Genomic DNA, 26,742 nt, shown 5'->3' on the forward strand with positions numbered 1-26,742 from the left:
CAAAGAATAGAAGGGAATGGAGGAGGGTAATGCTCATAAGAACACTGGGTTTCATAGGCTAGCTATTTGCATGACTCAACAGTCTAAATCCTTTCAAGAGGCTGGATTTTGTTAACTGTACAAGTAAATTGATAAATATCAGCATTCTGCTATCCCAGTAGTGTCTACTATCCAGCTACCCCAAATAGTAGCACAGTGTGGCTGCTGTTCATCATAGTCTGTTCCTTAATCCCACAAAGTCCTGGTATGACTGTGGCTTCTGAATAATAATTGGGTTACAGCAAGAGAGAATCCACCACTAACTGAATTGCTGAGTTCCTGGCCCAGTTACCACAAAGTGCAGTTCTTCCACTTGAATAAGTTAAAATGCCTAGATGTTACATTCTTAAACAGTATGGTTCATAAACTACTCCGCCCAGTCATAGCAACTTGTTTTCATTTTGTAAAAGCATAGTGGAGAGTTGTTTTTTGTTTGTTTGTTTTTGTTCCAGTGAGTTTTGTGCACATGAAAATTGCTGGCTTCTCAGCCCTATTGCATTTCATCTGGAGAACAGATCCAGCATAGCAGCAAGAGGAGAAGCTTCCCCACAATGACATGCCACTGTTCCTCAAGTCTGATATGGTGAAGTTCTTTTTCCTTGTTCTCTCTATTGAGAGAATAAATCAGTGAAGGTGATTTTTTGTGGTGCTAGCAACTGCCCACTAGACCAAGGTACCAAGTCAGTTCTTGCATGAGACCAGGCAGCAATCACATAGTAACCATTTCCTTTTGGTGGACAGTTTTATGTCTTAGTCATCTAATCACTTGTAGCAAAATAGACATAACTACATGGTAAAGGAATGTGTACTCAGCAAAAGCGCCATTGGCAGAGCATAAACACATTGGAGTTTATCAGCATTCTGGGAGATGTTTATTACGCAAGTCTTACTAAACAGTTATCACTAACAAAATAGAGAAGTTGAAAGGTAGATGTTTTGGTTATCAGGAGAGAAAGGAAGAGGTTTTCATTGAAAAACCAGAAAGTTTTCAGTTGCTGAAAATGGAAAACTTTGTAAGTTTTCAATGAAAACTCAGAAATTTTTCCATAGACACAATTCTTTTGTGAAAATGTCTGTTTTGTCAGTTTTATGATGGGAAAAAAAACCCTTCAGTTAGAATTTTTTTGATGAGGTCTAATGGCAATACATCAATTCTGAGCAATGTTGCTTATCAGGCAATATACTCCCCTGTATTTTCACAGCATATTAACCCAGGTTCTTAATGCAATGGCATCTTGACTATCTCTGCATGACAGTTCTTCGCTTGTTGGAATTTTGTATGGTAAAAATCTCTCATGATTAGACATGTAGAATAGGTTTTGAAAGTACGAGTATGACTTTGTTTTCCTTTTCCACTGCAAACGACTCTTCCCCCAACCCCACTATCCTCTCGACTCTTCCAAAGTAGGAAACAAAGACAACTTCTAAAAGAGAAGAGAAAGTTGCATACCCCTGTATGCATGTCTCAGCATGGACCGTGTGCTTAATCTGTGTCTGACTCTGGGCTTTCATGTCTGCTCATATGTTTTGATGATGTATTGTTATAGTTTTAACCCAGCATGTGAAAGATAATTTCTGTTCAAGGCTCTAAGTCTATGCTGGTGTCTTTCCGCAGCAATTAGCTGACTCAAAAATGTACATGAAATTGGGAAACAGATCCAAGATTCTTTCTTTAAAAAGAATTAAAAAACCCAACTAGCTTAAAAATAAATAAGTTACAAAATTAAAGTGAATTTAATACTCATGGAAAATACTGAATTGGCATTTTGATACGCTGAATCCACTCAATGGGTACAGTACAGGTTCTTCTAGTACTACCTCCTGTCCACCAATATACCTCAAGCATGACCTGGAAATGACCAGTTCTAGGAAGAGAGAAAGTAGTTCACTGCCCGTGGCCCTTTTAGTCTTTGGCTTCTTCTGAGACTGCCAACAGGTAGGCCCATTAGGGCTAATTGTGATGGTGATGTATGTGATACAGTCAACTCATTAGTTATGGGCCTCCACTTGGTAATAACTTCTGATCACTGCCACCAACCCAATCTGCATTTAAACTGTTGGCTTCATCTCATGTAAATTAAATATTGTATCTTCTGTAAGAATGGTAGAACAATTGAGGTTCATTCCTTGTACAACATCAATCATTCTTCCTTTTCCTTTTCCTTTTTCTCTGCATGGAACCTTATAAAGAGTCAGATTGTTTGCATCGTGTGAGCCCTGCCATGCCCTAAACCATTACAAATAGATGATAGAGTGTACTAGGGGGTTGCATGCTCTGTTGTGTCTGTAGTCTGAGCGTATTGCACACATCAGGGGTTCCTTGCATCCCTCCATTCCCGACTCACAAGAATTCCTTGTTCTACCCTGACATCTCCCTTGATTTCAGGGACTCCCTGCATCTCCCCCCATCTCCTCCCTCATTCCAGGTGCTCTGTGTGTCCCCCTTCTCCCATACCACTGTGTCCCATTTCCCCATTGCAGGGGCCTTTTCCCCCCAATAGCTGCGTGTCTCATTCCCCACTCTGCCACATGCCAGGGGTTCTGTGTGCCACCACCAACAATCTTTCCTCCTGCTGGATCGCTGCCTCCCCACCAGGATCCCTGCTCTCTCCTCCCCATCTTTCTTCTTCCCTTATCAATAGTACCCTTACTTCCCCGTTGTTGTGCAACTATTTACTGAGATGCTGCAACTGCAGCTATCATTCCAACCATGTGCATACAGACTGACTTCCCGGTGCTTCTCTACTGCAACCTGTGCTGTTCACTCCAAGTATGGTTGCTGGTAATACAAATAAGTAGTTAATAATAATACACTGAGTATCTTCATCTCCCTTTAAAATCAAAGTGACATGAGGATTCTCAGCAACATGCTGACTCTAGCCCTGTTTGAGGATTTTGGTCTGGAATAAAGTAAATATGAAGTTCTAAATAATAGTGTACAGTGGCGTAGGAATAGAGCAGGTCATCTTCAATGTAAGGTTCCTTCCTCCTGTAAGGTACATGCAGTAGAGAATGAGTGCTCTCATATACATTGAAGTCATGGTGAAGACCTTACAAGATGCACATTTGAGTCATTTCCAAGGGCAGAGTAGTTGAAAATGAATTGGCTTGACTGGGAACCTGTCGTCCAAAGGACTTCACAATTGATTAATCATGACTTCTTATTTATGCTGCTGTTACGTTTGACTGATACTGTATTTTATAAACATTTTTAGATCCTTAAGTGATAAACTGCATGTTTGAGTAGTCCACACATTTACTTCTGGCATGTGGAGAGAAATAGCTTTATTAATCTGAGGCTGCTGTTGATAGAAGGGGGGTCAAATTCTGCTCTGTTGTAAAGCTGAGGGCTTCACTGAAATAATTGCTATCACAGCTGTGTAACTCAGAACAGAAGACTGAAAAGGATCACAACAACCACTGTATTGAGCCAATGTTCAAACACTTGGCTCAAACTGTATTTCATAACTGATTGCATGCAAAGGGCTTTTTCTGTGTTACACAGCCCACTACTAAAGAACAGACTCTGAAAATATCCCTCTGTTCATACAAATGAAGATGGTATAAGGTGAAACAGGTTTTAATTTTTAAGCTAATTAATTTAATTGTGTATTTCATCATTTTAATCTTGTATAAGAGAATTAAATTTTAAATGAAAGAGAGAATAGAGTTCTATAAATATCTTGAGATCTGTGAAAAAGAAGCAGAGCTGTACCGGAAGGACTCTTTAGGAAGCCTTTCTCCCAATGTTGTGTTGGCAGATTGGTTCTTGATCTCGCAAATGCCATTCATTGGCCCTACTGTGTTCTTTATGGAACAGACCCATCTCTGAGTTTTATTGTTGTCTGCTGCCTTATCACAGTAAGCCTGAAAATCATAGAAAATTAAGTAGACTGGTCAAACTTGGTAATTATTGTTCACTGAAAATTTTAGATTCTCTGCATTAGATTCTAGATTCTCTGCATTATTGTTTTTTTTTTTAATGAAAAACTCAGAAATGTTCAAACTTAACTAAAACTTTCCTAATAAAATAAAATAAAATAAAATAAAATAAAGTGGAATCTGATGAGCATCTGTTTATTTGCAGTCTAGCTGGGAGTTAGCTTCAAGCTGGTGGCCCTAGAAGAAGATGGGTGTTTTGGAAGAGCACTTGTGACCATTCCTCATGCACTTAACAGGAAGGATTGTTTTATTAGGAAAGTTTTATGGCTTCTGTTTTTGCTCAAAGGCAAATGTGGCTTTGTTGTTTTTAATTCTGTTGGGATTTCTCCCTCTTAATATACAATGCAGCTGTTAAAATATTTGGGGTTGTCTAGGGCAAATCCCATAGCACTTTCCTTACGGCTCTCACTTACCTGCCTTTTTAATGCCACCGCAGAATCATATTACAGGGGATATGAACAGTGCTTGGTATTAGTGTCAAAATCAAACCTAACCCTCTGCCTGTAGAGAAGGCTGCGAAACCTAAAGGACAAACGAAGTAATCCATTTTCGATTTCTAATTTTGAGTAATGACTGAGGGCGCAGGTTGGTGTTTGAATAAATGCACAGGGTTTTTCTCTGTATAGTAACTCCTATATGCATGCTCTTTATCTGTAAAAAGTAGGATCCCTGTGAAACCCTTTTTCCTGCCAAATGGCTTGCAGTTAGAATTAATCTGTCCCTGAATTCATGAATTCTGTGTGGCACAGAGCAGTGGAAAAAAGTTTAGCACTGAGCAGAGAGCAAAAGATGTATTGCTTAAAAAATATGAATGTAGTGCTCATGAATAGGGTGGGATTGACAGCCCTGGAAAATAGCCTTTATATTTCCTTATACTCAAAATTATACTACTTTCTGTAGCTTCTTCCTTCTGGGGATCTCATAGCACTTTGCAAACATGACAAAATTAAGTCTCATAGAACTTCAGTGAGGTAGGTAAGTATAGTGTCTCCCTTTCACAGATGTGGAAACTGAGGAATAGAGAGGTGAAGTCACAGGAAATCTGTGGCAGAGCCAAGAAGAGAACCTACCTATCTGGAGTCCTAGGTCTGTGTCTTAACCACAAGGCCATGCTGCCTCCAGAAGTCATATTGGATGGTAGTGGGAGTGGAAGCTTTCCTCACACTGCCTGGCCACTCAACCCCATCTAAAGGTCAGAGAGTAATTCAGTTGATCTGCCTATTTATTCCCTGGCTGCTCTGCTGAGACTGTCAGCAAGGGTGCCAGTTACTGCTTATGTGATGGGGACACCTATTTGGTAGGAAAAATCTGAAACCCACCTACCCACTCACATTGGCTCCTGAATGACTATCAGATGGTCATTACCACCCTGGAGAATCAGTGACCAAGAGGTAAAAGGCCCCATATCCTATTTCCAATTCTCTCAGCCACCCAGTACCCTTAACAAAGCAAAAATAATTATAGACTTATTTCCACTAAATCCCTTAAATCCCATAAGATTAGAGTCGTTGCATTCTACTTTTTTCTAATCTCGTGGTTGAGAAGGATTTACCTGTTCTAATGCAACCATTTATTATAATCACTTGGTGATTTTTTTCATTCATATTTAACATAAAAACAGAGATTCAAATACACAGAGCAATAACTGAGGGCCATATTTTCAAAAGCAACCAGTGATTTTGGAGGTCTCCATTTTTGGGGTGCCCACATTTAGATACCTTTTAAAGAGGCCTGATTTGCAGAGGGTAGGCGCTTAAAGCCAGATTTGTAAGACAGGTAGGTCCCTAACTCCCATTGATTTAAATGGGAGTTAGATGCTTAAATACCTTTACAATTCTGGCCCTTAGCACTTTCTGAAAAGCAGGCTGCTTCACAGTATCTCAGGCTGGGCACCCTACTCCTGAGGCTCCCCAAATTACTAATCACTGTTGAAAATGTAGCCTGAAATGTCTAAATTTTCAAGACACACTGAAGCAGAGAAGCCTAAGAGCATTAATATTCTTGATTATTAACTTTACTGCACTTCCAGGACACAGAAATATTCTTGTTAGGGGCTAATTACGTTATCGATGCCGACTGAGATTACAAAAGCACCAAAGGCATTTATGAGCACAAGTCTCATTGAAAGCCAACAGGACTTGTGCTTCTATAACCCTTAGCTGTTTTTGAAAATTGGCCCTTCTAGACATAATTTTCAATCCCAAGTGCCTAAAATTAGGCCTCTAAATCTTTAGGCACCTAGGTGAAAGTTGCCCAAGTCTCCCACATCTTCTGTTGATTTGAGTTGTGGGTACAATACTTTGGAAAAGCAGGCCACTTATTTAGATGCCTAAAATATGGATCTAGATTACTGACTTGAGGCACCCACGTTAGAAAATGTTGGCCATAATCTTCACATCCACCGTGGAAATAAGTTCCTTTGCAAGAAGAATTCTTTTTTTACTAAACATAATAGTGTTGTGTAACATCCGAAACAAAGAGCAACTTTGCAGCTCCGTGGACACAGTGAGCCCTGAGGGGAGAGGAGGGGTCAGATTTCAAACAAAAGTGGAAAACCTTGAAAGGAGGGGCTAAGAAGAAACAGGTGGCAGACTAATAATTTAGCCTCTGATGTTTATTTGCTTAGTGAACAGAAGCCCAGAATGTCAGACCTAGGTCAAACACTCCTTCGATTGAGTGTATTTATTTCATACATCATCTGTAACCCAAAGTAATTTCTAGATTAAATTGTTGTAAATCTTGGCCCCAATGAACCTATTCCATGTTTGCCATTGAGCCCAGTGCGTGCGTGGACAGGACTTACGGGGCCTAGTTAGTGCTGCATAGGTACTTGCGCAGTTCAGATGTGATCAGTCAAGCTTATAATTGTATATCACATCATTTCAAATGTTGGCTTCCATTTTTGCATCTACAGGTTGAGCCTACAAATCTGCAACTTAGCTGTTCTACTGAATTTAACTGCACATGCAATTTTTTTGCCAGCAAAATTGTGTCACTCTTACAGAAAAACTCACAGAAAACACTTTTGAGTTAAAACAGTGCATCCACAAAGTTACACTCTGGTACTGCAAACACATTGTCACAGGGGGTGACATGGACCCTTTAAGAGGGAAGAGGCCAGTGCACCTGTGGTAGTCAGCTGATTCCCCCCACCGCTCCAATTTGGGCTTAACAGAGGGCACCTGGGACCTAGAGGGCAGAGAGAGACCTACTGAGTCAAAGCCACCTGAGATCACAGACTGGAGACGTGAGGAAAAGGGCAGGTGAAAGCTGCCTGTGGGAGACAGTCTGCAGTGAGTGGATAATTCTTCAGGCCCTCTCTGGAAGAAGTAGGAATTGGCTAGGACTGGGAGGCTAGTGGTGGGTCTAGTTAGCTAAAAGCCAGTGCTGGGATGCTGAAAAGGGCTGAGTTGTTAGTCTGTGTTTGGGTAGAAGAGTCATGAAGACTAGTCACTCTCAGGTGGCTGGCCTGGAGACCGGGACTCTGGAATGAGGGCAGAAAAGACCAGAGAACCAAGTGCTGGTGGACTCAGGTTTGTGGATTGAAAATGATGTCCCTGAAGAGAGGAATGGAAAACCATGGAACTTTTCTAAGTTTTACTGTGCGAATTAGGAGAATAGCTTGTATCATGTGCGTTCTGAAGAGTGTTTCACATGAACATGATAAACTACGCCCAGATGTAGGACTGTATCAGTGAGCGAGACTGGGCTGTTTTTATGGCTGGACTGAGGGGAAACTGAGGCAGGCACATATGTTGTGCTGTGGCCAGCTGCAAGAGGGTGCCACCAGTGCAGTTGCCCTGTGACACACATGCTTAACTGTAAATGTGAGACTAGTCTTATTGACTTCAATGGGGCTACTCAAGTGCTTAAACTCAAGCACGTGCACAAGTGTTTGCAGAACTGGGAACTTAAACAGCAAGAGGAAAACGAAAAAAATGTAGAGGGAAGGGAGAAAAGTGCTTTTTCCCTTGGCACTTTAAAATACATGAAGAGTGGAGGAGGCAAAGAAATATAGGCTAGCTCTTCCAGAAGTCAGGAACTGCAGAGGAGAAGGCTCTTGCACCAGCATGGGGGACAGAGAGGAGGCTACTGCTAGAGAGCTTGGGGAAACGGTAGAGGGAGAAGAGGACCATGTGGAAAGTTGAAGAGATTGTTTTATTTTTAAAGATAACTACTATGGGTGAGATTCTGCACTGTGGCTCTAATAGAGGCAGCACAGGACTTGCGGCTTTTTTCTATGCTCTATGTAACCTGCCCTCTGAAGCCTTGCTGATTGTTTAGAAACTGATACCGAGGAGTCAGTTCTCTAGATCACTCAAGAGTTTGTTTATTTTTGCTTTCTGCTAATTAAGCAATGAAGATTGCAAAGCCTGGTCATCTTAGTATTTTGCACTGAACCCCACCGACTTTAAAAAATACCATTGCTGTATGCAGTGGTGTTGTAGCCATGTTGGTCCCAGAATATTAGAGAGACAAAGTGGGTGAGGTGATATCTTTTATTGGACCAACTTTTGTTGGTGATAGAGACGCGCTCTCGAGTTTTCACAGAGTTGAAGAGCTTGTCTCTCTCTCCAACAGAAGTTGGTCCAATAAAAGATTATTAGCTCATCCCCCTTGTCTCTTTAAAAACACCAGTCAGACTAAATCAGTTTGTTTGGTTTCTCATAATATTACCAATATCGGGGGGGGGGGGGAAGAAATGGCTTATTCATGCTGCTGACTGGGGCCTGGTCTACACCTCAAACTTAGGTCCACTTAGCCTTGTTGCTCAGGGCTGTGAAAAGTTTCATGCCTTAAATACGGCTAGGTTGATGAAAGAATTCTTACCTAGCTACTGGGAGTTGGATTTACTGCAGCAAGAGAAAAACTCCTTCTGTCATTATAGTATGTGCCTATACTGCATTGGCATACCTGCAGCAGCAATTGTAGTGTGGATACCCTGGGTCTTTGCAAAACCCTTTATTTAGATCCTGATTCAGAAAGCATTCCAGCCCTTTTCAATGCTTAAGTATGAGGATAACCTTCAACAATTGCTTATGTCCCAATCAGTGACTTCAATGGGACTTAAGTGAGTATTATCGTTAACCACGTGCTTAAGTGCCCTTTCTGAATTAGGGATGCTTCACTGAATCGGGGCCTTAGGCTATGTCTACACTACACACCTACAGTGGCACAGCTGTACCTCTGCAGCTGTGCTGCTGTAAGGTGTCCCGTATAGCTGCTGTATGCCAACGGGAGAGAGCTCTCCCATCGGCATAATTAAACCACCCCCAACAAGTGGCAGTAGCTATGTTGGCATCTCCCGATGACATAGCGCTGTCCACACCGGCGCTTTTGTTGGTAAACCTTACGTTGGTCAGGGAGGTGTTTTTTTCACACCCCGACCGACAGAAATGCTAATGTAGACAAAGCCTCAGAAAGCAACTCAGTGAAAAAAGCACTAGCAATAAGCCCAATGGGGTCCAGGTCCATGACTGAAGCTCCAAGGTGATACAATAATACAAATAATAAGAATCATTATAATACAGTAAACTAATCCAAGAGGAGAGAGAGATTTTTTTTCTTTAATTTTTTTAAAGGTATAAAAACATTAAAATAAAAATAAAATCATCAAGGTAGCAAGGGAAAAAAAGAGCTCACATCTGCGTTACAGCCAAGCAAAGGGTAAAATGTATCAGACAAAACAAATGGGAGTTCCTGGAATCTTTATACGGAGAAAAGTTTGCAAGGCATGTGGACTCTTTCTTTAATGAAAGCTGTTCAGGACTCTGTAAATCTTTACTCGCAATGTAAAGTGAAGAAAAATTGAAGTGATGCTGTTACAGTGAAACTGACTCCAACCCAAAAGTTCTCTCACGCTTTCCCAGAAGTTTTTTGGCTGATACAGTTAATTCCTGTAACTGAAGCAGCCTGTGTATTCCAGCAAATTTTTGAGGCTGGATAATTTACACAAACTACAATTAAACATGTAAGAGGGATCTTGCTGTGATTTCTCTCAAGACCTGAGTGAAGGGCCAGTAATACGGAGGCACCAAATGGTTTCAGTATCTCCCACCTCCACCTTTCCCAAAGTAGGAACTATATAGACATGTCTCAAATAAAGCTAGGAAGCCTTCAGCTATATTAATGTGGACAGGGACCAGAAATGAAAATGTGCTGGGGCCTCTAGGGGAAACCCACTTTAGGATTGTATTGGAGTAGCCTTTCTTTCTCACACAGAACCAGTGTTTTGGAAGGATGGGAGTGGGTCTTACAGAAATGAATAAAGATACACTTGTGCTTGATATCCAGTACTTTAAGCTGTGGCTTAAATTGCATAATTCCGCACTCCTTACTCAGAAAAAAATGTGATTCTCAGATATGACTTTGGGCATGAAATAAGAACCCGAATTGAACAGACAAGAATCAATGGAAGTTTTGCCTGAGTGTTGCATAGGGTCTCGAGTACCTATTGTTTATTATCATTCGAGCGGGTTGAAAAATAGTGTGGGGGTGGGGAGTAATTGAGCACAAAGGTTCACCTCTTTGGATTGACTGTATACTAACCCACAAAATAAAGTCCAGTCAAAACTTTTAATTAAAAAAATGGGACTGATCCTTTGAGGTCCTGAGCCTCTTCAGCTCCCATGACATCAATGGGAATTGAGAGCACTCAGCACTTTGCAGAGCCAAACCCTTTCTGGTTATAATTATAGCAGCCAGGCTGCCAGGGAAAGAAACTTGGGAGATCTTTGTTGTTTTTTTAAATTTGCTTTTGGATTGTGATGATGTATTGGGCTCTCCCTCCTGGGGCTCATTTTGCTTCTTTTGTTCAAGAAGTGACAGAAATGTGTTTTTGGTTTGTGTTTCTTAGGGTTCCTGAGCTGGAATATGCGCATCTAAGATGGAAACTTCCAATTCAACTGCTGCTGGGAAAAAAGAAGGGAAAGGTGCAATTCTGGAGGGGAATGGCTTTCCTGAGACAGGGAAGAAATCTGCTCCCTTAGCAGCAGCAGCACAAGGAGGTACTTTACGTTTTCCACACTTTGAAAGCAGTAGGAGTGTTTTTCATTAGACTGTTAGAATTTAATAAGAACGGTGGCATTCGTTCTCATGTGAACGTGCTGAATTCATTGGGGTTCCTGGCCTTAGAAGGTCTCACAGGAACTGTAAGCTGACAATTTGCAGGCTCTGTGTCACGGTGTAGCATTCAACGGGTTATTGTACCATGGTGACCCACCATGACACGTGACCAAATCAGATTTGGGGGTCAGAAGACGGGAGGACTCCATTCTTGTTAAACTAAATCTGAATTAAACATCATCGTTAGAAAATTCTGACAAGCAGTCACTGATCCCACTGATGCCTGGTTTCCTATGATATATGCAGCATTTTTTCTAACACTTAGCCACATGGAAATTAAAATGTCACTTACTAGGTTTGGTAGAGCTGAGTACATTTTGTGTTATTGTAGTAGAAAATCTATATTTCTTGCATCTGCTTTGATTTTTTTTTTCTAATGAGTTAAAAAGACTACTATCTCATTTCTGGTTGTCACTGCTGATACTCCATTCTAAATTCTGTGTAAGAGGACATACAAGTAAAAAAACTTCTTCTAGTTTCTCAATATTTCTGTTACATCAGGGATAATCCAGAATTTGATTTCCTTTCCTCCACTTAGTGAAAATGCTAAGGGTTTGATCCTCTTGCCATTGAAGTTAATGGCAAAACTCTCACAGAGTCCAGTGGAAGCAGGATCAGACCTTCAAATGTTGATCATGGAAGCAGCGAGTTAAGATTGATATGGAATGTACATACCTTGCTCCCTTTCCTGCCCTACTCCCCAGCACGGGGAAGAAAGTGTTAATCAACTCCTTCCCAGATCAAAGGGGTTGGGGGGGAGCCCTACCACATGGGAAGGCAACCACTGTCAGTCAGCTGTCAGTTGTTAAAGATGGAGGTAAAAGGAGTGGAACCTCTTTGAGGGGTCTTCAGCTCAAGGAGAATCTCACTTGTACCCTGGAGACGAGCTGCCTCCAGGTCCCAGTAGGCCTGCAAAGTGCAGCACTTGGACTTACAGAAGCGAATAACCTTTTGGTGTGGTGACAATTTTAAGAGGGCTCTGTTACGCTAACAAGACTGGGGCTTGGGGTTTTGGTGGGCAGTACCATCTAAACACCTCCATGGGATGTGGCAAATTTGTCCCCCTGGAGATGTACGTCAATATTGTGGTAGGGCCTCATGATGTCCAGTTCTGTGTTTTCACAGTCAATATTTGGACCCCAAATTAAATGTGGGAACCAACTCTAGGAGTGATCTTCAGAGTTAAGCTCTATTAAAGAAACGATACAGTGCCTATTAGGAACAAATTCCTTTAAAACAAACCCTGTTGTACTGTATCTCCTTTTCATCAAGTCAGTTGAACTGCATCTATCTCTGAATGACCTCATGTATCCCAGCTCTGAACTTTAGTATGGGAAGCTAGCTTTGAGCTTGCTGATATTTTCTTGTAGCTGGTGCAGAAGAGGAAGGCTAGGGATGGTACGTAGGTTGGGTGGACATCCCACTGTTCTTTTTGAGGACAGGGACAGAAAGGCCTTTCTCAGTAGGGCACAGAGAGACAAATTTAGAAGGGACTCTCCCATTTGGAATGTGACAAGTGGCATCCCCAGCTGTATAAACTTTTCAGGCTTCTTTTTTTCTCTTAAAAATATACCTTATAGCTAGCCAGATTCTACCTCAAAATGATTCCCTCTCCTCCCCTTCCTTAAATACATAGTAATTTCTCATCTCAAGATGGCAGTAAAATTATTCTATGGGTTTCTCTGATTCCTGCACCACTAGGTAACTTAGTCTTGTTTTCAGTTCACAGAACCATGACCCCAGTCCTTTCCAGCACAAGTTGTGTGTATCTGTGTTTTACCCATACATTCTTTCCAAAACTGTGGCTAGGTCTAAGAAACATACTAGTATTTTCTGTGAAAGCTTCCCAAGTACAGACAAAGGAAACTGCTCTTGGAACACAAGACATTGGAGCTGTTCACCTGTTATATAAATCTTGTCAATAAAAGAAGTGTCTGTTAAAAACCCCAGAAAACCTTTTACCAAGGTACTACTTTGGAGATGAGCCTGAGCTGTGAAATTAGGTTCTGGAGCGAAATCCAAATTTTTGAGTGAGTTTGGATCTAGTTTTCTTGTTAACTTTAACTTTTTACATTTGCAGAATGGAAAATTTGCAGAATTGATTAAATTAGGGACAAAAATTACATGATTCCTGGAAATCTGCCATCAAGAGGTAACTTCTGACCTCTGTTAAACTAGCATAAGGTCATGATTTAGGATTCAAGCATCTACTTATGACCATCCCTGTTCAGAACAGCAACTAAACACATTCTTAACTTTGTCACACTCTAAAGTCCCATTCATGTGAATGAAGCTCAAGCATGTGCTAAAGTTCAAAACATGCTTGGGTGCTATTCTGAATAGGGATGCTGTCCCAAATTGAGGCCTAAATCTGGAGTAACTCCAGATTTACACAAGTGTACTGAGACTAGAATCTGGCCCCAAGACTTGATGTTCTTGACCCTTTTGGTCTCATACTGGAGCCTTGATTCTTTTTATGCATATGACATGTTTCATATTAGCACTGTGCTATCTACTCTGGAATGAATGATTTACAAGCTCAACATTTCTCATCTTAATAAAATGAAGTGGAAAAGGAAGAAGAAGATTGTTTGAAGATGTCAGGAGAAGTGTGATGAAAGCATTGTGTAATGAGATGTAAAAAGCAAAATCTATATCATACTGTGAGAAGAAAAGCTAATAAATTATCTAACATGGCTAGCAGTAAAGTGTACTCCAGATCTGATACTAGCTAATGAAATTTACGAAGAATATGACTGTTGTTTTCTTTTTTGAAGACCTTTCTTTGAAATCTGATTAGAATGAAATTAGCGCTTCTGAAATGGAAAAGCTCCCCAAAAGACTGGGGAAGTGTGTGTGTGTGTGCGCACACACACACACATATATGTGAAATGAATCAGGATGCTTCAGATATGTTGCAAAAGTAGGTAAGTGTAAGCTATGGATTAGCAGTTCATAACTGAAAGGATACATATTGATTTCCTATGTCTACATAATAATATTAGCACTTGCATAGTAATGTTCATCCTCAAAGCTCTTAACAGATATTAACTCATTACTCAGAGGAATGTAAGGTTGGTGTTTATTTTATACTCCCATTTTACAAAAGGGAAAATGGAGGCAAATAGGTTAAATAAGTTGCATAAGGCCATGTTGGCAGGAAGTAGGGGGTGTAGGAGGGGGTGTGTGTCAATGTTAGAGCCAGGCTTAAAATTTGGGAGTTTTTAGCTTCCAAACCTGTGTTGAGGCCACTACATGTCTCATGTCTACATGTCTCATCCAGCATAAACTTTTGATGGTATTGATTACATTATTATTACTATCTTATTTGATGGCTCCTAGGTGCTATATGGGTTATATTCTTCATATTAGCATGTCATAAAGTAGCAACAAGGCACTGCTAGCATTGCAACTCAGAAATGTCTTCTCCAGAACCAGACAAGCATATTCTACAATATACTTCCTGTTCTTTCAGATTCTACTGAGTCACTGTTGTATTAGATCAAAGGCTACTGAGCTATATTTCTCCTATCATTGTTTTTTTCCTTGTAGAATCTGCATAGAATCACAAGGGTTTACTTTTCATTAAGACCCAATAAAGTGAAGCAATAAATCAAATATATTAACAAACTGATTTAGGAACCCTCCTTGCTTTACTGTATTTTTGTAACTTGTCCGATCTCCATTTCTACTTCACTTATTCTGAATATTTGTCCCCTCCCAAATGTCATCTGTGGCCTTAAACAGATTAAGTTATGGCTGTAGAAAGAAAGATTGGCATTGTTGATGCTGTCAGAGTAGAAGAGTTCTTTCAGATTAACAATCTGCATCTCATATTTTAGTCTCCTAAAGCTGACACTAGAGAGATCTTCTTTGCCTTTTTTTTATAGTAATTCATTGATCAGCTGCTCAGAAATTGACCTTGCAGAAATGACATCAGGGAAGACTCTCCTAATGTTCAGTTTTTTCCATAAATCATTCTGGCAAAGGAGTTAACACCCCTTTTCAATTTCAATAAGTGTGTGTTTGGTGGGGAGCCGGGGTTATTAATGGTGATATTTACTAGTTATATGCAGCCAGTTTTGCAAACGTGGTCTGATTTTTTTCAGTGCCTGAAATATGGGGAGCACAACTTAAAACACCCACATTTAGAGAACTCTTCTGCAAATTGTAGTCTGTATTGCATTTCGGGGCAAAGGGCAAACTCTGCACGTGGCTGATGGAGTTCCACTCGTGTATTCAAGAGCAGATTTGTCTCTTCGCCTTCAAGGGCACAAGGACTATCTCTTTTACTATGTGTATGGCCAGTACCTAGCACGGTGGGGCCTACAGAGGCTGTTATAATATAAATAATGTCATTTTAAAAAAAAATGTTGAGATACTAGGGGGGGGTTTCTCTTCTGACCCTAAACCAAAAATTAAATAAAAGTCCTAGAAAGTGCTAACTGCCTGTTGTTAACGAGTCCCAGGATATAACTTTCTCTCTCTGCCCCTTTTCTCCCCCCTCACCCCATGACACAAACACCAAGTTTCTAAATTGATGGTGTTTATGTCTGAAACACTTTTCTGATGTCTGGCTCTGTCAAGACTAATTTTAACATTTCCAAAGCTGGGTAAAAATACAGCCTCATTACTTTGATGTCAGAGCAAAGTTTACTATTAGTATATTCTGGGGTTTATCATTTTAGTCATGTTTAACACGGCTGCAGCAGGCATGCACTATTAAATCTGGCTTACTTTACATTCCTGTCTGGGATTATTTATTTGGAACAATTTCCTCTCTATCAAAAGACATGGCTAATGCTGAGTTTTAATGCGTTATTTACACACAAAATAACCTATTTACAACTCGGTATCTGCCGGAGGGAGAATGAATGGGACAGTGCTCCCTCCGTTCTGTTCTATCTGAGTTTAACAATCTGGATTGCTAATAGAACCATTTATCATAGGGTGGTAATTTATTTTATGTTAGCTGCACAGGTCTGACTGCCTCTGATCTATGGGAATTCTTTGCATACGAAGTCCAACAAGTCATTTGGCGTAAACATGGGAAAACCAAACTGGAGAACCTGTAGGTAACAGCATGCACTTTTCCCAGTAGGTAACACTCCTTTTAATATTAGTGCCTCAACTGATGAAATTCAACCCCTCACCCTCATATGTACTGTAAGAGTAGAATGGTGGGCTGCTCTGCTAAGGATCAGTTTGGGACCAAATTTGGTCACTTAATTTGTGGGTTGGCAGGAATGCGGACCACTGGAGGAGTAGCACTTTCAGTAGGCAGATGAGAGAGGCAAGAAGCCCTGCCCAGTGCTCTGCAGAAATCTTTTCTAAGCAACACAAGAGTGGCACTGGCAAGGAGTCCATGTGCAGCTCATCTTACTCAGTATTGGAGCATGGGAAGTCTATGTACATGTGGAGGAGGGAATGGAGAAGTCCCAGAAGACCTCAGCAAAATAAAAAATGGTGTGTGTGTTCCTGAGAATGTAAGAAATTAGAAACAAACGCCCTATTAGGTCATCAACTCTATCCACCCTGCCAGGGCAGGGATCTCTTCTAAAGACTATTCTTCGTTCCTTTGTCCAGTTTTTCCAGGAAGAGGAATATGAGGCACTGACATGTTCTTGGTCATGCTGCTGTCTATTTGTAAGCGGGGGAATGGTCCCGCTATTGTGGGGAACTTTCCTGGCTTCTGCACTACCCCGGTGAAGTGGGCTAGCGAAAGGATCTGAGTCCTCGCTCCCACTCCCTTTACCCAGAGGCCTCCCTGCCCTTGAGGGCTTCCCTTCCACTCTCCTGTCTGGCAGAGTCCTCGTAACCCCAACAAGGCTGGGCCCAGGATTCCTGGGGGGCTCAACCCCCAACCCTGCTGTGGTCACCTAGGACGGGCTAGGGTGTCCCCACTCTGGGGTACCCTCTCTGCACTGGGCACCTCCCTGACCCACTGATTATTCCATACAATTTAAAGCAAATACAAGTTGTTTAATTAACAATTAATCTAAAGAAAAGAATAAGGAAAAATGGGAAAGGTTAAAGGAAAACACATCACCCCGCTCTGTGGCAGGGAACATCACAAACAGTGTCTCTGGACATCAGGGCACTTCGCAGTCTGTTCCTTGTAGGTCCCAGATTTCCTTCTCAGGCCCTGGCTGTGCTGCAGGTATGCTGCGGGTTGGACACTTGCAATGGTGGTGGCCACACACCTCCGGTCTTTGAGTGGTGGGACCCTTCTTCCCAGCGTCAGCCCCCCGTCAGGTTAAGGTCCCCCTCCCGGTCTGGCCTGCAAGGGCCCTTGGCTAGGGGTGTCTTTCTGTGCTGGGCCCTTTGCTCAAGGTCCCCCCTTGGCTGGCCCCACTTGCTCACCACACCTGGCTCTGTGGCTGCGTCTCTGCTCCCAGCACAGGATCTGCTCTCCCTGGGCTGCGGTTCTGCTCTCCAGCTCAGCTTGGGCCCCTGCTGTCTCCTTAGCTCGGCCCCACTCAGTCTAACCCAGGCAATTCCAACTCACACGGAGGAGGACGGGACCCACCCTGGCCTCCTGTCATGCTGATTAGCCTGCCTGCCCTGTCAATCAGGCTGACCTGAAGCATTGGCCTCTCGCCATTGTTCCTGGGGACTGTCAGTCTCAGGGTCCTGATTTCCCATCGACCCCTCCCCTTTTAGTGCTGGGAGCTAGCCAACCAAAACACCCCCACTGAATGTTAGTAAGGGGCAACAGTCCCCTTACATATTGATGTGTTGTGAATGTCTTTAAAACTTTGCAAATGATGCAATTAATCTAACCTCCTGGTTCTGCTGTTCAGGGCAGAAAGTGGCAGCTACTGAAACTGGAGGAATGGAAGAGTCCCATTGTTTAGACTGTAAGCTCTCCATGGCAGGGACTGTCTTCTGCTGTGTGTATGGAGGTTGCCTACCACAATGGATTCCATACCTTGCTTGGGACCTCTAGGTACCACAGTAATACCAATAACAGGCGGAATGACCCATGGTTTTACTTGCCTCCTAAAATGTCAGTTCTGTAAAGCCCTTTAAATAAAAAGGTCTTGTTGTCACTTGATGGCTTACAGTGGACTCCAGTACCACCACGGCCCCTGCACCCTATTGCTGCTGAGATCAGCTGCCAGCATCCTTGTTTCATGTGTGCCTCCGTAGACTTCCTCTTGGGATCTCCAAGGGTTTCAGATACTTAGACCAGGCAGTCTTTGTTCTTAAAATATCATGCTTGTGATTGGCTGCATATTTCACTCCATGTTGCTCACCTGAAGCCCGCTGTTTGCGAGGCACTAGAAGCATCCATGGTTAAGATACATGAGGTCAAAACCCCCACTATCCCATATTATTTTTGCCAGCTACCGTTTGATCAGCAGTTTGTGAATGGTGTGCTGGCAAGCAGTCACGAACCATGCCTACAACTCGTGAAGCCGTTCCCCAGGTGCAAAGTGCTTTAGCTGATACACAAACAAGTCAAGGAGACGAGGAGCGTCTTACAGCCACATTGCCCACAATGCGGCTGTGCATGCTAAGCAGGAATCCTTGTGACCTTGCTAAACGTCTCTTCTCTTATCATTTCCGTTGTTCTCAGCATTTAAGGGTTTAAGTAGTAGGCCAAGCAGCACTGGTGGCTTCAACAGCCAGCATTAAAGTTAGATGCATTTCCCTATGACGTGTGTCTGAAAAGAATGGCCTCAAACGCCTTTCATTTTGAAACACAGTGTGAGATCTCTCCATGCAGCTAGGCTGTGATGCAGCCTGTCTGGTAGACTGGCTTACTTGTTTCCATTGTGTGAGACACTACAGGTGGGAGGGGCAGGTAGCAGGCAGATGACCTGCCTCAGATGATGCAACACCATGGCTTTCAGGGAATCAGCATCAGGCCTGCCAACTCTTTTGTGGGATGGAGGTTATACTGTCAGTGGAGGAAAAACTTACTGTGGGACACAGAATGGTGTCCCAGCAAACCCAGGGGATGGCAGTTGCTCAAAGTGAGGAGACTGTATATTTGCAGTAGTAGAAAAACACAATTCTACAAAATCAGAATTGTTCTCTTTATTATAAGCATGATCTTGCACTAATGGAGGTTTTCAGGTGCCTTCACTGTGCCAGTCATGTCCAGCTCACTTGCCCAATTCTCTGCTTCTCTGACAAGCACTCTTGCACTCTCCCCCTATTCCACCCATTATGAGTGGAAAAAACTCCCAATCAAAATCTCTAAGCCACCACATTATTCTCCTTCAAGTCCCTCCTCCAAAGTTGATTTTTCCGTAATGCAGTGAGAAATGGCAGCCCAAGGATAACTGTTGTACAGGTGGCAAGGTTGTGACCACTGCTCCCAATTGATCAAGAATTGACACAAGGTATTTTTCTGACCCATTTTTCCCTGCCACTCACCCTCACCTGCTTGTTTGCTTCTATCTGCCAGTTATGTTTTTTCTTTTAGACTGTAAGCTCTTTGGGGCAAGGACTGTCTTTACAGTAAGTTTGTATAGCACCATGAAACCCTGATTTGGCCACTACCATAATATAAATGTTTAAGAATATCCCTTTAATTTACAGATTTAACTGTAGGATGAAACATAAAACTAAATTTCTGACCAATTCTGTTAATTAAAGATGCCAAGGCACATCAGGATAGACTCTTAATCCTTAATCCTTTCAGTATCTCAGGCCAACTTAAAACACTTTGATGGGTTTAACTGTAAAGTCATTCTTCACATACATGTTTGATATTGTTGCACAGTGGTGCTGGTGCTGTTAATAACGAAGTGCTACCTAAGAGGTGTTTGCATTTCGGTGCTGCACATATTGTTTCATGGCTTCCAAAGGCTGGCTCCAGCAGGCAACACTACAATCTTATTTTTAGGGCAGTCGGTTAATCGCAGTTAACTCATGCAATTAACTAAAAAAAATTTAATTGCGATTAATCGCAGTTTTAATCGCACTGTTAAACAATAGAATACCAATTGAAATTTATTAACTATTTTTGGATGATTTTCTACATTTTCAAATATATTGATTTCAGTTACAACACAGAATACAAAGTGTACAGTGCTCACTTTATATTATTTTTATTACAAATATTTGGACTGTAAAAATGATAAACAAAAGAAATAGTATTTTTCAATTCACCCACATAATGCAATATCTTTATCATGAAAGTGCAACTTACAAATGTAGATTTTTTGTTGTTGTTACATAACTGCACTCAAAAACAAAACAATGTAAAACTTTAGAGCCCACAAGTCCACTCAGGGCAGGTCTACACTTACTTCCTGGTCCAGCCGTAAGCAATTGATCTTCTGGGATCGATCCCGGAAGTGCTCGCCGTCGACGCCGGTACTCCAGCTCGGCGAGAGGAGTACGTGGCATCGACGGGGGAGCCTGCCTGCCGCGTCTGGACCCGCGGTAAGTTCGAACTAAGGTACTTCGAATTCAGCTATGTTATTAACGTAGCTGAATTTGCATACCTTAGTTCGAAGTGGGGGGTTAGTGTGGACCAGGCCTCAGTCCTACTTGTTATTCAGCTAATCGCTAAGAGAAACAAGTTTGTTTACATTTATGGGAGATAATGCTGCCCGCTTCTTATTTACAATGTCACCTGAAAGTGAGAACAGGCTTTCCCATGGCTCTTTTCTAGCCAGCATTGCAGGGTATTTACTTGCCAGATATGCTAAACATTCGTATGCCCCTCATGCTTCGGCTACCATTGCAGAGGACGTGCTTCCATGCTGATGACACTCGTTAAAAAAAAATGTGTTTATTAAATTTTGACTGAACTCCTTGGGGGAGACTAGTATGTCTCCTGCTTTGTTTTACCCACATTCTGCCATGTATTTCATATTATAGCAGTCTTGAATGATGACCCGGCACATGTTGTTCGTTTTAAGAACACTTTCACTCCAGATTTGACAAAACGCAAAGAAGATACCAATGTGAGATTTCTAAAGCACTCGACCCAACGTTTAAGAATCTGAAGTGCCGTCCAAAATCAGAGAGGGATGAGGTGTAGAGAATGCTTTCAGCTGTCTTAAAAGAGCAACACTCAGATGTGGAAACTATAGAACCCGAACCACCAAAAAAGAAAATCAACCTTCTGCTGGTGGCATCTGAATCAGATGATGAAAGTGAACATGCATCGGTCTGCTCTGCTTTGGATCGTTATCGAGCAGAACCTGTCATCAGCATGGACGCATGTCTTCTGGAATGGTGGTTGAAGATGAAGGTACATATGAAACTTTACAGCATCTGGCATGTAAATATCTTGCAACGCTGGCTACAAAAGTGCCATGCAAATGCCTGTTCTCACTTTCAGGTGACATTGTAAACAAGAAGCGGGAGCATTATCTTCTGCAAATGTAAACAAACTTGTTTGTCTAAGTGATTGGTTGAACAAGAAGTTGGACTGAGTGGATTTGTAGGCTCTAAAGTTTTACATCGTTTTATTGTTGAATGCAGTTTTTTTGTACATAAAGCTACATTTGTAAGTTCAACTTTCATGATAAAGTGATTGCACTACAGTACTTACATGAGGTGAATTGAAAAATACTATTTTTGTTTTTTACAGCACAAATATTTGTAATCAAAAATAAATATAAAATGAGCACTGTACACTTTGTATTCTGTGTTGTAATTAAAATCAATATATTTGAAAATGTAGAAAATATTTAAATAAATGGTATTCTATTATTATTTAACAGTGCAATTAATCATGATTAATTTTTTTAATCGCTTGACAGCCCTACTTATTTTTCATAGACCCAATTCAGACCTATACTCTGTTCCTTTCAGCCAATTCTGCTGTCTTAGTATGAGCTGTGTCAGTAATGGCAAACTTCTCCAATTCTAGGTCATTTGTACACTAATATGAAAACACAGCAGCAGGTAATGTAATGTGGATGCCCCAGTGCTTTCCTAAAGTGACTTTTTTACACTCTAATCATATCCCTATAGTTGTTAATACCTTGCAATCGACACCACCCTCTGTTTGAGTGTTCCAGGATTCTTACAAACATTAATGAATTATTTAACTCACAGTGATACTGTGAGGCTTAAGTATTGTCATCCTCACTGTATAGATGAAGAAACTGAGGCCTGGAGAGATGAAAATCACTGTTGGCAAACTTGGGACTAAACCTGTCAGCTGGGACTATATAAACAGACAGGAAGGAGAGTAGGGAGCCTGAAGGAAGACAGGAATAGGCATGACTGGCTGCTACTAATACTGTACCCTTCCCCAGAAGCAAATGAGGGAAGCTGGCTACTGATTGTAGATAGTACATAAATAACATTCTAGGCTGGCTGAGGCCTGCTGAAGGGATATAATAAAGCACAGTGGTGGTTAAGAACACCTGGGGTTGTGATGGTCAGTTACTGAGGCTGGAAAAGACTCTCAGGGGACCACCCTGTGCCACAAACAATAGTGCAATCCCCCTTCCTCAGTGAGGTTCACCATTGCTTACCCTAAAGATGGAACATCTCTCTGTTTAGCATTTAAAAATATTTCATGCCACATGGTGCAAACAAAGCCCCTCGATGTGATGAAGAACTCGTTTAGCCTTCTTTATAATGAGAGAGGTATAGTAGGAGTGTGAGACTGGGAACCGGGAGCTTCTGAGTTCAAATCCCACCTCTAAACTGACTTGCCATCCACCTGGACTCATCAGTCTCACACTTAATTTCTCCACTGATAAAATGGGCATCATGATGCCTGTCTCACAGGCTGCTGGGAGGATTATTTAATGTTTTGAAAGCACATTACGGATGAAAAGCACTACATGAATGCTTCCTTTTGTTTTCATGATGCATCACAGGATCGAGGACAACCTCCTACCCCCCAAAGAAATGCTACAATGTACTTACCTCTGTGCAACTGCCACATGCTCTTTGCTGCATCATAAGGCATGGCACTACTGGGGATTCCTTTGCACCTGTGGGGTTTATATGGCCTCACAACCATTAGTGTGTTTATCCCTGTAACCCATTTGGGAGGTAGGGACGGACTATTATTCCCACTTTTGCAGCTGGCAAACTGAGGAACAAAGACTAACGTTCAGATCCTCAAAGGATATTCAGGTGTCTAATTCCCATTGAAATCAATTGATAGGAGTTAGGTGTCTGAACGCCTTTGATGATCTGGGCCTAAGTGTTTTGCCCAAGATCACACACCGAGTGGCAGAGCAAGGAATGGAGCCCTGGAATCCTAAGATCTGGTTCCTAGACCACCATCCTTCTCCTCCTTTTGTACTGTGATGAAGTAAGGCCTCGGTGTCCTCAAAGAGGTTAAAGTCCATGTTTGATAGCTGATGCAGCCTTCCCTGTTTTAAACCTGGCATGAAGTTACTGAGAATAGTAGAACAGCAGCATGACTTTCAACAAACTGCATCAGCTAAAACATTGCACTCTTTGTGAAATCCATTGTTCTAGTAGCTTTTTTTATTTTATTGCCATAAAGTGAATGTTGTAATGCTCTTTGTCATAGCCAACCAAAACAGTATGAAAGCACCACTTGCTGGATTTGAACAGAAATCTGAATGCCCACCCCAGATGTTAAAGTCAAAATACCAAATTATGTGTTATGGTATAAATATAGAATCAGTGGAATTACTGCCATGAAGTTACTCCAGATTTACACCAGTATGAGCTCAATATTTTAGCAATCATTTAAAAAAGCCAAGCAATTTAGAGCCACCACTAAATAGAGGGTGAAAAACTAGTAAATTCTAAAGGCTACAAAAGACTCCTAAAATAGCCCAAGTGCAGGAAGCTATTAATGCAAAAGTAAATAATTACATTAATGCAAGCAAGTGGAGAGGCTAGTTGTGTAAATCACTTTAAAGAGAACAAGCCTTGGATAAAATCCATTCTTTTATCACACAGATTAAGTCTTCCTTTTGACACTGAATAATTGATAGGGTTTGGTAGAGCATTCCACAGCTGCCTTTGCAGAGCGGTGGGACTGCTCCTGGGGTCAGGCAAGTGGCAGAGAAAAATGTTCTTTAAAACGCCGTGCATCCAATCCCACCACCAAGAAATGGGACTCGTATTCCTGGCACTCCTTAAAGAATGGCTGCAGTGCCTTGAAAAGACAGCCATGCGCCTCGGAGGGAAGGAAGACTTTGTCATTGCCTCCTCCTTAAGTTGCAGACCCGGAAATGAGACCGATTGTGCTTTCACAATTGTGTGTGACGGTGAGTGCAGTAAGAAAGTGGATGGCTTGTGTGAATAGAACAAAGATGGTGTATTTCTCCCCATTGCTTGACACTGATCTGATATTTTATTTTAAGATCTCAAGTGATGTGGTTTAGTGGGTTCTGTGAGCTCTTTTCCTACCTCTGTTTGCCTGTCTTAGGTACTTATTTGACCCCATAACAATAGTATCTGAGCCCCTCCGACTCTTTAATGTACTTATCCTTGCACCTCAACACCCCTGCGAGGTCGGGAGGGGTATTGTCTCTATTTTACAGGCAGGGAACTGAAGTGCAGAAAGACTAGAGATGAGATTTTTTTTTCAATGGCAGTTAGAAGCCGAGCTCCTATTGAAAGTCAATGGGAGTTAGGCACCTAACTGCCACTTGTGCCTTTGAAAATTTCCCCCTACGTGAGTTGCCTGAGGTCACACAGGAAGTCTGTGGTAGAGCAGGGAACTGAACCTAGCTCTCCTGAGTCCTAGGCTAATACCCTAGCCACTAGACTCCATACTCCTCAGTTGCTGATGGGCTGTGTAGACTTGGTCAAATCACAACACTCATTATACGGGTCTCTAAAATGGGGAAAATGTTTCCTCGCCTCATAGCAGTGTTGAATATAAACTCTTTACTTATCTGCAGCACTCTGAAAATGTATAGTTCTATAGAAATGCTAAATATTATCCTTTGTCAGTGTTAGAGCATTATAATGTTCTACAGTAATCAAAATTAATAGCACTTTAATCTATTTTGACTGCAAGCTTTTCTAGGCAGGGACAGTTTTAGCATTTCTTTTTATAGCACCTGGCAAAATGGGGCCTGGCCCCACTTGAGGATCTGTAGGTGCTATTATTATTTGTATTACAGTAAATTCCATAGCATTGTAGATATACTTTGCAAACAGTAACTAGGGTGATCAGATGTCCCGATTTTATAGGGACAGTCCCGATTTTTGAGTCTTTTTCTTACCCCCCACCCCGTCCCGATTTTTCACATTTGCTGTCTAGTCACCCTAACAGTAACTGATCATTTTGGCACCCCTGTGAGGCATAGGTAGATATTATCCTCATTTTACAGCTGAGAATACTGAGTCAAAGTGGCCTGACGAAGGCCCCAGGTTGAGATAGTGGCAAAGCTAGGTTTCCCTGCTCCATCCTTTGCTTAATCCATTAGCGAATGCTCCTCCCTCTCCGTAATGGCCCCAGTAAATTAACATTTATTATAGTGTTGTTTCAGCATTTTGAACAAATCTACAGATGTACCTGCTCTGAAGAGCTTCAAGTCTAGTCATAGATGTGCATGAGAGTAACCAATAAGGTGGGTGTTGGGGAGAGGAAAATTGTTTCTGATTTCTGTTCTGATATAGCATGGAACTTTTAAGTGTGGCTTTTGCAACAAGAAATTCCCCTACATTTCTTTTTTTCTGAATTTTTTTTTTTTTTTTAATTTTTAAAGATACACTTTGATCTACAGGAAATGAAGATCATGTTCTATAAACACAGCAAAAGTTCTTTGTTGAAAGTACAGTAATTCTTGTCCCACTCCCACGATGACCAAATTAAAAATGTAACAGGGCAGAACTCAGTCTGTCCAATGGCTAGGGCCCTGGGCTGGAAGTCAGGACACTATTCCTGAGACTGTGCAGCTGTGTGACCTTGGACAAATCACACAGGATAAGATCCCGTCAATTTTGAGTAGGTTCTAAATTTGGCAGAATGAGTTCTCCATCCTTAACTATGACGACTGAGGCTAAGCCTCAAAGCAAGATTGTTGGTTAACATCTTAGAGTAGAGGAAAAAAGCATGCAGGCTCTAAATTTAAATTAGAAAGCTCACCTGGGTTTGGGATTACACCTCTACCCCGATATAACGCTGTCGGGAGCCAAAAAAATCTTACCGCGTTGTAGGTGAAACCGCGTTATATTGAACTTGCTTTGATCCGCCGAAGCGTGCAGCCCCGCCCCGCCCGGAGCGCTGCTTTACCACGTTATATCTGAATTCGTGTTATATCAGGTCACGTTATATCGGGGTAGAGGTGTATATAAAAATCATAAGCTTGGGAACTGTTTCAAGGGGTCCTGGGTTAACTTTCAAGCAAATGTGATAATGGGTTTGGGTGGAAATCAGGCAAAACTTGGTGGATGAGATTGAGCTTTAGTTTGAGCTCTGAACCCAAAAGTAAAATTAAAAAATTACAGGGTTTAAACCCACATGAACTCAAACCAAAAAGGTTTGCCACAAACCACCCTGAACTGAATCTCTGCATTTCCCACAGGTCTAGTCAAAATGTCTGTTTTTTTCCCTTTTTCTTTTCTTTTGCCTTCTTTTCTGTTCTTTTAGTTTTTTCCTCCTCCAAGAATCTGAAACCTAATGGATTATACCCCATTGATTATACTGTCAGCTCTGGGGAAATACAAACAGAGCTTCTCCAAATACGATATTTATATTTCCTGCCT

General features: G+C 41.7%; 1 protein-coding gene across 1 annotated transcript in view; it reads left to right on the plus strand.

Moving 5' to 3' along the window:
* Positions 1 to 26,742, plus strand: part of GLI2 (GLI family zinc finger 2) — a 251,937-nt gene that overhangs the window by 40,865 nt on the left and 184,330 nt on the right. Inside the window, exon 2 of the mRNA XM_024197581.2 lies at positions 10,838 to 10,988. Coding sequence (XP_024053349.1) covers positions 10,868 to 10,988 — 121 coding nt within the window. The 5' untranslated portion in view covers positions 10,838 to 10,867. The remainder of the gene's footprint in view (positions 1 to 10,837; positions 10,989 to 26,742) is intronic.

The sequence above is a fragment of the Terrapene carolina genome, unplaced genomic scaffold (assembly GCF_002925995.2).
Source record: "Terrapene carolina triunguis isolate 2854851 unplaced genomic scaffold, T_m_triunguis-2.0 Scaffold62, whole genome shotgun sequence".
NCBI lineage: Eukaryota > Metazoa > Chordata > Testudines > Emydidae > Terrapene > Terrapene triunguis.